At 39.4% G+C, this 15,559-nt stretch overlaps 1 protein-coding gene across 2 annotated transcripts in view; it reads left to right on the top strand.

The window, feature by feature from the left end:
- LOC108133741 (dipeptidyl peptidase 4) overlaps nucleotides 1-15,559 on the top strand; it is a 225,790-nt gene that overhangs the window by 29,970 nt on the left and 180,261 nt on the right. The window contains exons 4-6 of one of the 2 annotated variants that reach the window (XM_070278426.1): nucleotides 11,603-11,865; nucleotides 11,921-12,194; nucleotides 12,249-12,516. In XM_070278426.1, the coding sequence (XP_070134527.1) occupies nucleotides 11,657-11,865; nucleotides 11,921-12,194; nucleotides 12,249-12,516 (751 nt within the window). In that variant the 5' untranslated portion in view covers nucleotides 11,603-11,656. Of the gene's footprint in view, nucleotides 1-11,602; nucleotides 11,866-11,920; nucleotides 12,195-12,248; nucleotides 12,517-15,559 lie in introns of those variants that run through there. The other variant, XM_070278427.1, reaches the window with a different exon arrangement.

Below are 15,559 nucleotides of genomic sequence, written 5' to 3'. Positions count from 1 at the left end.
TCTGTGGTATATTTGGAGTCGAATTAATAATTTGTCTAAATTCTATTCCAAGCATAGCTCAGCTCGGCTTTTTCCCCGGCTTATCTCTATTTCTGCATTTCTCTTTTGCACTATTCAAAGCTCTCGCTTCGGCTTCCTATTTGGCACAGTGGTTCAAGGTATTGTGTCTTTTAACTTTTTAAATATTAATTTTTGTTTTATTAAATAAAAAAAAAAATAATAATTAAAATGGAATTTAAACTTGTCTGTGCCATTAAGTCTTGTAACAAGACAATTTCCTCATCCCAGCCTGCCATCCATTGCTGGCTATGTGAGAACGCCGTATACGCCAAGTGTGCCGGGTTCACTGCATCAGTTTCGGATGCCATTTCCCGTAGGTCTGGGATAAATTATTGTTGTGAAAATTGTCGTGCTGTGCAAGGCGAAATGAGGTCGTTCATGAGACAGACCAAAAATGGATTTAAAGAGCTGATCACTGGTTTTCGTAAAATAAATGACCAGCTCTGTGCGCTTGACACTCAGTTTAGTGGCCTTCAGCTGCTAAATGAGTCCCCTAAGCGTAAGAAATCCGCTGTTTCTGATCCGCCTCAGCCTGCTCAGCCAACATAAATGCAGCCGCTCATATCTCTGGCCACCCCAAGGGCTAGGACTGAAAAAAATTCGTCAGAATTTCTCAGGGATAATGAGCAATTGTCTGATATGTCCGCCATGGCATCCCTTCAAGTGATGCCACAGGTCCTAGGGAACGAAACCCCCATTAGAGTCACCCAAAAGGGTATTCCACAGTCCGGACCACCGGCACCGACTGATGCTGCAGTTCTCGTACCTGCGACACCAAAACCCTTACAGGTGATTCCTCCATCGAAACATATATTTGTTTCTCGGCTTGCCCCTGATACTTCAGAGATTGATATCTCGGCTTCTATCAAAGGCAAAACAAAAGCCGATATAAAGGTGGAGGGCATAACTAAATTTAAATATAATTATAAACGGCGCACGTCTTCTTTCAAGATTCGTTCAAGACGATTTGTTCTCCCAGTTTTTGGCCAGAGAACATCTTCGTCCAAGAACATCAGCCTAGTACTGCAAAGTTAAAAAAGTTAAAACCAGTGGGAGTTAAACTTCCCCATATCGGAACCACCGACCAACCTTCCACTTCTTCTTTGCCCACTAACCCAAAAAACTAGTATCGTCACTAAATCTTACCTATCAGAATACTAGGGGGATACGTAGCAAACTCCCCAAGCTATAATCTGATAGTTCTTTATTTGCATCCCATATTATAGCCTTAACAGAAACTTGGTGAAAGTCTGAGACCTTTAGCTCCGAAGTTTTTCCAAGTAAGTGCACCACTTTTAGACGGAATCGACCTCAGCGAAGGGGAGGTGGAGTCCTCATTTCGGAGGACTCTACTCTTGCTTCTGAAGAGGTGAAATCTCAAGAGTTTGGTGACATAGAATTTATTTGCGTTAAAATCACTATGTCCGTGAAATCTTTACACATTACATGTTCATATATACCGCCATATACATATATATTATATATATATTATATGTCTGAACCGCCTACATATTGGCAGCATTTGTCCGCTATTCGACACGTCTCTAATCTTATGACGGATCGTGACCAACTCGTAGCGGTGGGCGACTTTAGGTTAGGTTAGGTTGAGGCGGCGATGAGGGGCCGGTTCTGACCTCCATCCACTTGAGCCGCTGGGGCTCCTTGTGATGCCGCACAGGCAAGGATTCTACAAAAGGACCTTTCCCTTCCCACTACTTATGTGCCCAAGTGTGTTCTATCCTTCCTGAAACGGCTCGCGGTCCCATCCAGATTTACGGATGAAAGCTACGAGTCTGTATGGAGCTACCTCCGCGAGGTCTGTAAGGTCTGTAAGTATTGCTGCGCCCAAGAATTTGAGTCGGATGCGCCCCAGCGCAGGGCATTGAGACAGGAGGTGTGCGACTGTCTCTTCCTCTTCTTCGTCCCCACAGCTCCTGCAGTAGTCATAATGTGGCACCGCTAGTCTAGCCGCGTGTGCTCCTATTAACCAATGTCCCGTAATGGCCTTGATCGCCAGACTACAGTCCTGCCTATTCAGGGCGAAAAGCATCATTGACCTCTTCCTAGATCGGATGGCCCATATCATGCGGGAGTTCCTGCAGTTTTGGAGATTTCTCCATTTCCTCAGTGATGCGCGGTCAAGGTGATCCCTGCATTTTAGCCTACACGTAGCTAAGGGGATGCCTACTGGTTCCTTCTCCGGTAGGAGAGGATTGGTAGTACCTGCTCTTGCTAGTTCGTCGGCGGCGCAATTACCCTCGTGGTCCCTAGGCCCGGGCACCCATATGAGGTGTATGTCATGCTGCTCTGCCATCTCGTTAAGAGATCTGCGACAGTCATTCACTGTCCTGAAGTTGGATGAAAGACCGTCAAGGGCTTTGAGTGCCGTTTGACTGTCTGAAAAGATACAGATTGTGTCCTGACTTCCAATAAGTGCTGGGGATCTGAGTGCTTCTCCGAAAGCTATTACTTCTGCTTGGAAAACACTACAGTGGTTGGGGAGTCTGAAGGACTCATTTAAACACAGCTGTTCGGAATGGAAACCGCCTTCCACCTGGCCATTCAATTTTGAACCGTCTGTGTAGATATGGAGGGAACCGGCTGGTCCCGGGATTAGTGTGGCCCATTCCTCCCTTGTTGGAATGTAGACCTTGTATTTTAAGGTGGGATGATCGACAGGTACGCAGTAGTCTGTAGACCCCGTTGGCGTGCAGTGGTGTAGATCTAACTTGGTATGTCCGTAGTCAGTCCATTTCCATGTGCCCGTCTCTCATAGCCTGATTGCCGATAGCGTGGCTATCTTAACCCCCATTATCTCTACCGGTAATAGGTCGAGTATGAAGTCTAGTGCATCCGTCGGTGTGGTACGTAGGCTGCCTGTGATACAGACCTCCGCCATCCTTTGCGTTTTCCTAAGTTTCTCCCTAATTGTGGAGTTTGTGAGAGCAGGCCACCAGACCACCACCCCGTAGAAAAGGATGGTTCTTATGACCGCTGTATAAAGCCATCTTACTATTTTGGGGGACATTCCCCATTTAAGGCCAATGGCTTTCCTGCAAGTATAGAGAGCTCTATCCATAGTGTTTGACTTCCAGTCCAGTTTCCTGTCTAGCGTTATCCCTAGGTACTTGGCGCTATCGCTAAGGGATAGTGTTTCTCCTAATAGTTTTGGAAGCCTTAAATTTGGTATGTTGTACTTCCTGGTGAAGAGGACGAGCTCTGTTATGGATGGGTTTACACCTAGTCCATTTCTAACTGCCCACGTTGAAAGGACCCTAAGTTGGTCCGTCATGCGGTCACATAGAGTCTGGGGAAATTTTCCTGAGAAGGCAATTGCGACATCATCCGCGTAAGCGATAACTTTGCAACCACCCCCTTCTAGGGATCGCAGTAGGCTATTAACCGCCACGTTCCAAAGTAGGGGTACGTAGTAGAGTAGGAGAGTACGCCTCCTTGCGGGGTGCCTCTTCTGACGTATCTTTAAATAGATTCTCCTCCTAGTGACGCCTCAACAGTCCTGTTTACCAGGATCTGCTCTATAAGGCGTATGGATTGATTGTCTATTCCTAGTCCTGTCAGTGCATTGATTATCGAGCTTGGTAGGATGTTGTTGAACGCACCTTCTATGTCTAGAAAAGCAATGAGTGCGTATTCCGTGTCACTAAGCGCCTATTCGACAAAAGTAGTGATTTCGTGGAGTGCCGTTTCCGTGGATCGGCCCTTCCTATACGCATGCTGTGATCCCGAGATATCATCTGGGTTTAAAATAAGATTAATATGGAGGCTGATTAGTCTCTCCATTGTCTTGAGAAGGAAGGACGACCGGCTTATTGGTCTGAAGTCCTTGGGGGTGCAGTGAGATGAGTTTTCCCGCCTTGGGTATAAATACGACTTTCGTCCGCAACCACATTGCGGGTACGATGCCTATCCTGAAAATTGCTGAGAAAGCTTTCTTGACCCAAGATCTCAGATTGGGACCGGCTTTAATTAGTTGAGCCGGGACAATGCCATCTGGGCCTGGGGATTTGAAGGGCTTGAAGCTATTTATTGCCCAGCTGAGATACCTATCACTCAATAGGTATTCAAGTTGGTTAGTGGTGGAGGGGCTATTCCCCTGTGTCTGCATTTCCAGGGTTGTATCTTCTCGAGAGCATCCCGGGAAATGTGTCCCTATGAGAGCCTCTAGTGTTTCTCTGCTGGACGATGTCCAGTTACCTTCTGAGGTTTTAATGTATACTACATTTGGTGCAGTAGTTGCGAGGACCTTCCTGAGTCGGGAGGCCTCTGATGTTTGCTGAATGTTCGTACAGAACTTGGCCCAGGCATTCCTTTTTGCCTTGCGAAGTTCCCAGAATTAAAGTGGTCCAACGTCGATAACTCACCATATTTGTCACTTATAACTTACCATGACTTCACCGCGGGCATGTTTGACATGTCCCTAGGTCAGATTAACCATGTTAGAAATTCGTTAGGTCGGCTTTTAGACTTATGTTTTGTATCTGATCCTCATTGTACCGCTATCTACAGAGCTTTTCTCCTTTTAACCCCAGAGGATCCATATCACCCCTCGCTGGAGGTCTCAAACGAAACCACTCCTGGTATCGATCAGATGTCTCCACGCATGGTAAATAAGATTCGCTGTTTCCGTAAACCCGATTTTCACAAACTTAATAGCCTTATTGATACATATGATCGGTACGATATTCTGGCGTGCACTGCACTATAGGCCGGATGACCACTTTTTCTGGCCAAAATTAATAACTTCTAAACGAAACAAAATATTTGGGTTCTGTTTTTTGATTTGGGTTCTTAGTAAGCTAAGGAACATATTTTTAGAAAATTAGCGTGGCACCGCCACCTCTGGGCGGAACTAGATTTTATGTCTTCCAAAGTTATATAAAAGTAGATAAAAATAAATATAACTTAAAAAAAAACAAAAATATTAAGGTATGGTTTTTTTATTTTGGTTTTTCATAAGCTTAGGTATTAAAAAAAAGGCGTGTCACCGACACTTTCTGGCAGGAACTATGGACATGTTTTCTACAATTGCTACGCCCAAACCGTTTAAAGTAATTATTATTAAAAAGGCCTGAAAGGTAAAATATAATCTAAACTGTTTCACATGCGCACCTAATCAACATCTTCTTCGGTCTCAAGTTCCATTTCCCTGAACTCAAGTGGATCGTCTTCAATATTTTACTGATACTGATCATCAGCGCTCCTTAAGGGACTGTGGAGCAATTCTAATACTTCTTTTGGAAGAAGCTATCTGTTTTGTTGTTTGATACGGTTGGCTAGGTTAACCGATGATATTGTAGGGTCTGGTATATATAATGATCTGTGGAATACGTCCTTTAAACTTTTGCTTCGACTGCTTTTTCTCGCATGCTTTTTCTCGGTTTCAAATACAGAACCAGCTATAGAAACTTTGTATCTAGCGAATATTGCATTCTCTTTCGCACATTTGGTCGCAGCAGATCTCCAAACATCGAAAAACTCCATGTTAGCAAGCCTGAGGTTGCGACCTTAAAAAGTGAATTACACAGAAAGTGCGCAAAAGGGCACTTTAATATTACATTCATATGAACAAGAATTGAATTACCTTCAACCCAGTATAAATATTAAGGTCAAACTAGCTCAAAGACCGTTTAAATCTCTAACTAAACATTAGTTTTTGTTATTGATTAACACACACAAAAGCTCTGTTAAAAACACTCAATTACAGGGACAATCCCAAACAAACCAACATTTGAGAATCGAAAACATATAGTACAAATCACTCCCTTTCGATGCCATAACAACATTTTTATAAATTACTAAGTTTAGTGCCTTTTTTATTAGCTTTAAATGGACTCTTTTTTCCGATAACAAGCACACGTGATCACGACACTCCGAACAGCTGTTTTTGAAAGCCGATAACTTAAAGGAGCGTGGCTCTGTCAAAATTTCTGTTACATAATATTGAAGTCTGATATTATACTAATATAATGACATCATAAAATCTTAATTATAAGAACTTTCGAAAAATGGGTTTTTGGCCAGAAAATGTGGTCATCCGGCCTATAGTGCACTGGTCTTAACGTTATTTTAGAAAAATTTTATTGTACTTTAAATACATTTTTTGACTTATGTGTGCCATGGAAATATCCGTCCGCTTCAACAATTCCTTTTTGGTTTACAAGGTGCCTCACTATTCTTAAAAATATTGACAATAGGCTCTTACTTAAATATAAAAAAACATGCAGTAGTATTAATTTCTCAAGATATCAAATTTTACCGTGCATAACGCTGAATGTTATAGGAATTATATTGACCGCTGCCGGATACAATTTACTCAGGATCCAAAGCAGTTATATAATTTTGTAAACACTAAGCGTAAACACGTATCTTTTTCACCCCTGCTTACTTTTTAAAATTCCTCTGTGTCCTCTGATCAGGCCATTGCCGATCTATTCGCAGAATTTTTTTAAACTACTTATTCTCCGCCTAAATCGACAGATCAGCCTTACGCACACAACATTCACTCAGCCAATCTTATTTCCTGTCCGTTATTCACCGAGAATAGCTTAGATAAATAGATAATTAGCTTATTTATCTGATATTCTAAGGATCAAACTCGTTTTTTCGTCAGGCCCCGATGGAGTACCAGGCTGTGTGCTAAAATACTGCGCCAGGACTCTGTACAAACATCTTCATAAACTTTACAAATGATCTTTGAAAACTTCGATTTTTCTTTCATAATTCCCTTACATAAAAAAAGGGGAAAGGTCGGTTGCTGCTAATTACAAAAGTATCTCTAAATTATCGGCAATTCCAAAGTTATTTGAAAAATTATTTACTCCTCATTTGCAACATCTTGCCCTTCGATCATCGATCATTACATCCTTTGTCATAAATGGCTTTCGAAATGGATTTCATACTGATGTAATCTACACAGACTTTAGCAAAGAATTTGATTCAGTCAACCACTCGCTCTTTTTGAGTAAACTGAAAATGCTGGGATTTTCTAAAGACCTTCTAACGTGGATCTCCAGCTACTTAAATGAAAGAATACAAAGATTCTTATTTAAAAAATATAACTTTTTTCTTGGTCCGTGCTACATCTGGCGTCCCTCAAGGAAGTCATCTTGGCCCGTTATTATTTACGTTTTTATAAATGACCTGCCCCCTGCTTTAACGAGCTGTCTAGTTCTTATGTATGCACTTCTGGATATTCATTGAATGACGTGTTGATGTCTGTCTCAGTTATTCAGCCAAAGTTGCTGCATATTCTGTTAAGGTTCCGATGCCATCGGGTGGCCATTTCTGGAGATATTTGCGAAATGAATCGTTGCATCAGGGTTTTTCCTGAGGACAGCTATATTCAGTGCATTCTTTGACGGGATTCCATCCAGGATGAGTTGCAGGTTTTTAAGTTGGATACACCCATGGAACGCCCTGTCCGTGCTACATCTGGCGTCCCTCAAGGAAGTCATCTTGGCCCGCTATTATTCACGCTTTTTATAAATGACTTGCCCCCTGCTTTAAAGAACTCTCTAGTTGTTATGTATGCAGATGTTGTAAAGCTTTACCTTCAGTACAAATCCATCTCTGCCCAATGCAGTCTTCAGTCTGACCCTGATAACTTTCAAAAATTGTGTTTAGCTAACGATTTAATACTTAATGGATCAAAATGCAATCTTATGTCTTTTTATCGTTCTTGCCCTCTGCAGGCTAAATATTTTCTTTACGGGATTGCCTTAGAAAAATTAACTCAGGTTAATAATCTCGGTGTCCTATTAGACATTAAACTTAAATTTGCCGACAATATTTCCTTTATGGTTAAAAAGGCTTACGGAGTCCTTGGTTTTATTAAAAGGTGGTCAAAAGAATTTAATGAACCCTATATAACCAAAACATTATTCATTTCTTTGGTCCGTCCTATACTGGAGTACAGTTCATGTGCCTGGTGACCCTAATATGGAGTACATCAGGACCACATAGAATCCGTACAAAAGAATTTCCTAACTTTTTCACTTAGAGGTCTAAACTGGGATGCAAATCTTCACCTTCCATCTTATAATAGTAGACTCTTACTCATAAACTTACCTAGCTTAACAAATCGTAGGACAATGTTCGGTCTAATCTTTTTGCATAACCTTATTAACGGGGATGTAGATAGCCAGCATTTACTAAAACGCTTAAAATTTAACATTCCTAATAGAAGGACTCGAAACTTTAGTCCTCTGTTCCTTAGCCGTTGTAGTTCGACATATGCACTGCATTTGCACCCTTTTAGGGTATTATGTTTGAACTACAATGGTCTCTACTCTATTACATCTCTTTCCTGTCCCTCAAATTTAAAATATAGAATTTTAAATTTCCTTACTAACTCCTCCTAGCTTAATAAATTATAAATAGTTATAAATTATTATAAATAAATTATAAAAATATTCTAACAAATCGTTTCTTGAGCGCCCCTCGGTCGTCTGGGCCTCTAAGCTTTATGATGAATACAGGAATGCTAGCTGATGCTCTTATTGATGCACAAGCCATTTCCAAATTCTGAAAGACCGGTAAAAAAAAAAAAAAAAAAAAAAAAGTATTTTTGAAGATAGAAGAAATTGGTTTTTTAATGAAATTCTCATAAGGATCGGCAACTATATCCGATTTTTGCGATATATTTCGTATCTTAACTGCAAGGATATATATGAACTTTGGCTCCGCCTGAAGTTAGCTTTCCTGTCTTTTTAATAAATATTAATAAACGAATAATAATCATGGCTCTAACTGACTAACAAGCTTTCGATATTTTATACCTTCAACTTAACGAACGAACGAAAATTGCCCGGAATTGTATTCTTGTAAATTTTTTTTTTTAGGAAATTGGTTTCATCAAATCCTTATACGGATTACCCAACCATATCCAATTTTGCGATACATATCTTATTTGCGATCTTCACTGCAATGGTATTTAAACTTTTGCTCCGCCTGAAGTTAGTTTTTCCGAATGTTTTTTTTATTATTTTAAATTATTAAATTAATTATATTTTAAATTAATAATAATATTGTCAGGCCAATTTTCTTGTTGATAAGGTCACTTATCCGTCCATTGTGTCCTCCTCCAGCACATTTAATATGTGAGCAGTTATTGCAGAGCCAACAGACAGGTATGAGTCAACCGTGATGGTTCCACCAAATTCACATTTTTTTGCTGTGCAAGTAAGACTCATTTTTGGCTTCTTTTTGACGGAATGCGGACCACTGTAATAGCGTGTAAAGAATTTAGGCTCTCTGAAGCACTCTGTAGCCGAGAGTGGACGATCAGATCGGATGTAAGAGATGACGTTACAAAAGAGATGTGCAACGAAGGTTCGGCGTCGTGAAGAACAACAAACTCCACAGTAACTATGAATGTAACGGGTTACGTCCGGAGAGTACAGCTCGGAGAGACTTATGTTGGAGAATATAGTTAAAGCGCAACAGAGATAACTTTAACCGATTAAATGTATAAATTGGAAATAAATAGTTCAATGAACTTATTAAGTCGAATTTATTTTTAGGGATTAATTGTTATTATTCAACTTGTCGCAGAAGGAGAAAGCTTGAGTTCATGATCGAAAACAATTGCAAACTGGCAAGAGCGATCGAAGAAACACGTCCGGGTACGGCAAGTGAATATACAGAACCGATATAAGTATATAAGTATAAGTATAGATGGGACATCTCATACAAAGAAATATTTTCTATGGCGGGTTCCAGGTTAAGTTAAGTTTGAGATATTTTTCGCGCGACAATGAATGAGGAATAGCCGAGTGGTAGAGTGCTTGGCTGGTGTGCAAAGTAAAATGAGTTCAAACCAGGCTCGGGACATCCATTTTTTTTTAATTTTAAATCTGTTTATATTATATTTTTATTCTTTTAATGTGTTTTCCTAAATAAATAATTCATTAAAAAAAATACAAAATTGTAAAATCACCTTAACATTGCCTCAGTTCGTAGTGGAACCCGTTGTAAAAATGTCTATAAGTGCGGGTTCTACGGCATTTTGGCAGGCCGCGTCGTGGGACCCGCTCTCAAATGTTTTCATTTTTTCCGTCGTGGAACCCGCTGTAATAATGAAAACATTTGAGAGCGGGTTCCATGACAAACGGCTGGCAGATGAGAGAGGGAAAGAGAGAATTCTATTTTTAGATCGTAACATCTTTGGAACGATGAAAGTTTGAAACGTTGTAATCGAACCAATGTATGAGTAAAGAGATCAGAAATATCTTTTACTATCCTTACTCGTCAGCTCTGTTTTTGGTATGGATTCTAGCGCCTCCTTTAACACCAATTTTAAGTATCATAAAATCAACTTTGAGGGTGGCCTAGATGGATAACGCGCGGTCCTTATTCATGGGGTCCTGGGTTCGACTTCATTAGCGGGGCGGTTGTTTCGATTTCGATAAAGTTTTAGTTTTATGATTATTTTTATATTTACTTTTATTTTTGTATTATTTTTTTTTTTACTTTTAATTTTTACGTTATTATTATTATTTTTAATTGCATTATTAACAATTAACAATTGTTGTAAAAATAAGTGACGGACGTGTCGGATGACAAAATGCCGGAAGGACTCCCTTGAAATTTTATTAGCATTTTATTAACGGGACATAATAAAGAATAAGACAATTTACCAATTGTAAAATTAAAGAAAAATATTACAATTAAAGAAAAATAAAAAAAAATAATAATTATAAAAGAAAGAAAAAGTTCAAAGTCTTGACGAGGATTTGAACACATACAATACTAACTATAATACTAATACTATAGATTTACTACTCTATGCATTACGCTACCATCCTGTCTCGATCTGCGGCGATTAAAAATACTATTTGTTCTACCAACTACTACTTTGGCGCATCGAAAACAGAAACGAGAAATTGAAATTGAAATTTGGAAGCCAAAACATTTTTACTCCGTCGTGCGAGCAGTCACACATACATACAAAGGTTCACATTTTTGTTGACGGATACATGTAAAGAGTTCTAAAAATAGAATCGTATGCATGTGCGTTCCCCCTCACCAACAAGCTCGAAGAAAAAAGTTAACCGTTTTGGGCCCTGATGTCCCATCTATGTACTTTATAATCTTTGCTAATACTAATATAGTACAATTTTATTCATTATATACATGAAAAATTTAACTCTCGGCCAAATATCACCAGCTGACTGCTGGGGCAGCACATACCAAAACCTGCTACGGTCTGTTAATGTTTCGCTGACGGTGTGGATAATCTTAGTTCGCTGCCAGTGCACCCCGCTACCCACAAAACTTACGCCTCTATACTCCACACTTACTCACTTCGTTTTATGGCTCCAAATTAGACCTTTAAACTTACATTTGACTTACTAAAACAGTTTCGTCGAAAAGTTTAATAGTCATACATTTAAGATACTTTTAACTTCCCTTGAAATTCAATTTGATGAAAAATAAGATAAATAATTTATTTTAAGAAGGTTTAAATTTTGAAAAAGACTATTACAATACATATTTTATAAATTGTATCTTTTAATTACAGACACTGCCTCGTATAAAGATCAATATTTTCCTTTGTTACATCGTGGGAAAAAAAATGCATGCTAATGTCACTTCAGATCGCGGAAGTGGTGCAGGGGGCTCTTGGAGACTTCCACCAGATGAAACTTTACAGGTGCAAGATCCAAAACAAAAAGACCATGATCTTGATTTAGACGAAGGTCACAATTGGAGAAGTATAATCTTTTCCTTAATTGTAATTAGTTTCGTAATAGCTGGTATTATTACTGCTATATACTTACTGGGGTATAATTTAAAACTTTAAAGAATGTATTAAGTTCTAGAAAAATATATTTTTCAGATATGTCGATGAGCTACTTTATTGGTCAGGACGTAGGATGATTCTAGATGAATACTTACAAGGAGATTTAATGCCAACAAGATTGCCACCTTCTTGGGTTACTACTCGCAAATATGTATTTCAGTCAGACGATGGTGGGTTAGCAACCTTGGATACAACTACCAATTTAATAAATGTCTTAGTAACTAATCATACTCTTCGCCAATTAAATGTTCATGGATATTTATGCTCCAAAGATCTCAAGTATGTTTTATTTAAACATAATGTTAAAAAAGTAAGTAAACATTACTTTATCGTAAATTAATATGCATAAACCTTTTTCTTTTAGACTTTTTTAAAATCATTTACGGCATTCTATACAATTTATGATGTGGAAAACGATCATCATATGCCCGTGAAAGTGAAAAACTCCTTAAAAGTTCAAAGAACTCGACTGCAATATGCCGCTTGGCTTGGAAATACAACCGCAATTATATTTGTTATAGAAAACGATATATTCATCCGTCAATCTCCACTTATAGAAAATGATATAAGAATAACTTCAACTGGAAATGAAAACAAAATCTACAATGGTGTCCCCGATTGGCTATACCAAGGTAATTTTTTTGTGTAAATTAAAATGTTTGTCTATTTAATCAGATTCTAACTTCGCTAACTTCGGGGGGAGCCGAAGTTGATATACCCTTGCAGTTAAGACCGGATACTTTTATTATTTATTATTAACAATGATCTGTTATTCTAGAATCTAGATTATTATAAATAAAAGTAAGGATAAATTAAGATAAAAGATATTCCATAATTTTGGATTTATTTGCATCTAGGGATAGTTCAGGGGATAATAAATGGGACAATGACTTATAATTTTTACAAATAACGCGAAATGGATCGGGTTCAGCGAAATTAGACCTAGAAATTGGTAACCAAAGGGGTCGGAAGGATCTTATTCCTCTATTAGGAACAGAGAACATTAATTTTTCAAGAAGTACTTGTGAGTCCACCTGTCCACAACTACGGCGCTCTTTTCAATGAGGTAGGTTTAATAGTATTAACCGGCAATGATACGACGGAAGGCAAGTGGCAGTATCCCAGTTTAAGCTTTTTAATGCAAATAGCAGGAACTGCTTTTGGACAGATTCAATCCTCCTTTCGTGAACAAAGTATTGCGGACTCCAAACGCTAGAATAGTATTCCAAGATAGGACGAACCAACGATACATATAGAGTTTTAGTTGTGAAAGGATTATCAAATTCTTTAGACCAACGTTTGATAAAAGCTAGCACACCTCTGGCTTTATTAACTGTTAGTGATATGTGTTCGTTTAACGACAACTTATTGTCAAAATGGACTCCAAGATCGTTCATTAGGGAAACATGGTCAAAGACGTTATTCCTAAGAGAGTACGAAACGATGTGAGGCACACTGCGATTGAACGTCATAACCTCACACTTAGATCAGAAGAGATGTTCACCTGTTTTACGTTGCGCGCGGTATATTTTGAGATCGCCTACAGTCTAGATACCAGTTCATGTATCATGTGCCTAGCCAATTTTATGGCCCTTCGAGGGACACCGAATAAATGTTCTCAGACAACGGTACAAATTTCAGAGCCACGGAAAAAGCCGTGCGCGAGGAGCTGAAAAAGATCGAGAACGATAAGATCCCCATTAAGTTCGACGGCATAAAGTGGTGATTCAACCCACCAGAAGCACCGCACATGGGTGCAGCATGGAAAAGACTCGTCCGGACGACGAAAGGAATCTTTAAGAACATATGAACAAGTTACTCTTTCAACGACGAGGGGTTGAGAAACGCATTGATGGAGGCACAATTTATCATCAACTCGGGACCTCTCACGTTCGTAAGTCTGGATTCCGAGGCTGACGCTGCCCTGACTCCAAACCACCTGCTGCTAGGATCAGCTAGGGAATGAATCTGAAGCGTAGATGGAACGAGACTCAGCGCTTCGGAGACCGCTTTTGGCAACAATGGGTTAAGGAGTATGCACCCGTATTAACCAGGCGCACCAAATGGTTTAAGAAGGTACCTCCATTCACCATCGGAAGCATTGTCGTAGTCGTGGATTAGATTCTCTTTAGGAACATGTGGCTAAAAAGACGCGTGACTGACGCAATGATGGCCAGGGATGGACAAGTTCGGCGGGTGACCATCACGACGCAGCATGGTGCTATAGAAAAACCAGCAACAAAGGTAGCAGTTCTGGACGTCGGCTTGGAGAATGGTAGCTGACCACGGATCGGGATAAATTACGGGGGAGGGAATGTTACCGCCGTCATAGAATTGGGTTTATATTTGAAAAATGAAATCGTTAGAAATAGTGTTGAATAATGTTTAGAACAAGTTTTGAAAAATGCTAGACGTAAGCATATCGATATATGAAAAAATGGCGGAAGAACGAGGCGTCTGCGATGGCTAGGTGAAACTAACGAGGCTAAAGTAAACGACGAAGTTTTTTTTTGTTTTTTTTTTAAGAATCGTGCACCAACCTCGCCCCGATCCCAACAACACTATTTTACTGCACCCTTTTGACCAAAATTATAATACCCTTGCAAAGGTGTAATAAAAATAAAAAAAGGTTCAAATAATAATTTATAAGCTAAATCGCTGTGCAACAAGAGGGTATTCGAAAAGTGCCACGAAGCATACTGCTTCGGCAATATGCATCAACCAATAAGCACAGGTATTGTTATTAATACAACAGCATGCAAAATTGAAGCGGTTACGTTTTTTTTTAGCTTAATGCCGATTTTGAAATGATGGCATCCACATTTTGTGAGGAGATTAAATCTCTCCACACGCCAAGACATATGAGCGAGTTGGACGAATCCAAGGAAGGGGAAGTTGGAGTAGTTAATAGAGCGGTAAAGGTAAGCAACGGACGAAGAAGCGTTAACGCTGAAGACGAGCGATAGCCTAGGAGGATTCAGAGCAGATCAGAGTACGTTGAGATCTTTTATTCAATCTGTAAAAACCAAGACCCTAGCTATTAGCAAAGATTATACAGTACATAGATGGGACATCTCATACAAAGAAAAATTTTCCATGGCGGGTTCCATCAGTGGAACCCGCTGGAACGAGCGGGTTCCATTGCGCGACAAGTTAAGTTTGAGAAATTTTTCGCGCGACAAAGAATGAGGAATAGCCGAGTGGTAGAGTGCTTGGCTGGTGTGCAAAGTAAAACGAGTTCAAACCAGGCTCGGGAAGTCAATTTTTTTTTAATTTTAAATCTATTTATATTATTGTTTTATTATTTTAATGTGTTTTCCTAAATTTATAATCCAATAAAAAAAAATACAAAATTGTAAAATAACCTTAACAACGTCTCAGTTCGTAGTGGAACCCGCTGTAAAAATGTCTATAAGTGCGGGTTCTACGGCATTTTGGTAGGCCGCGTCATGGAACCCGCTCTCAAATGTTTTCATTTTTCCCGTCGTGGAACCCGCTGTATTAATGAAAACATTTGAGAGCGGGTTCCACGACAAACGGCTGGCAGATGAGATAGGGAGAGAGAGAATTCTATTTTTAGATCGTAACATCTTTGGAACGATGAAAGTTTGAAACGTTGTAATGGAACCAATGTAAGAGTAAAGCGATCAGAAATATCTTTTACTATCCTTACTC

Source organism: Drosophila bipectinata, chromosome 2R, assembly GCF_030179905.1.
Source record: "Drosophila bipectinata strain 14024-0381.07 chromosome 2R, DbipHiC1v2, whole genome shotgun sequence".
NCBI lineage: Eukaryota > Metazoa > Arthropoda > Insecta > Diptera > Drosophilidae > Drosophila > Drosophila bipectinata.
This window is presented reverse-complemented; position numbering and strand designations above follow the sequence as displayed.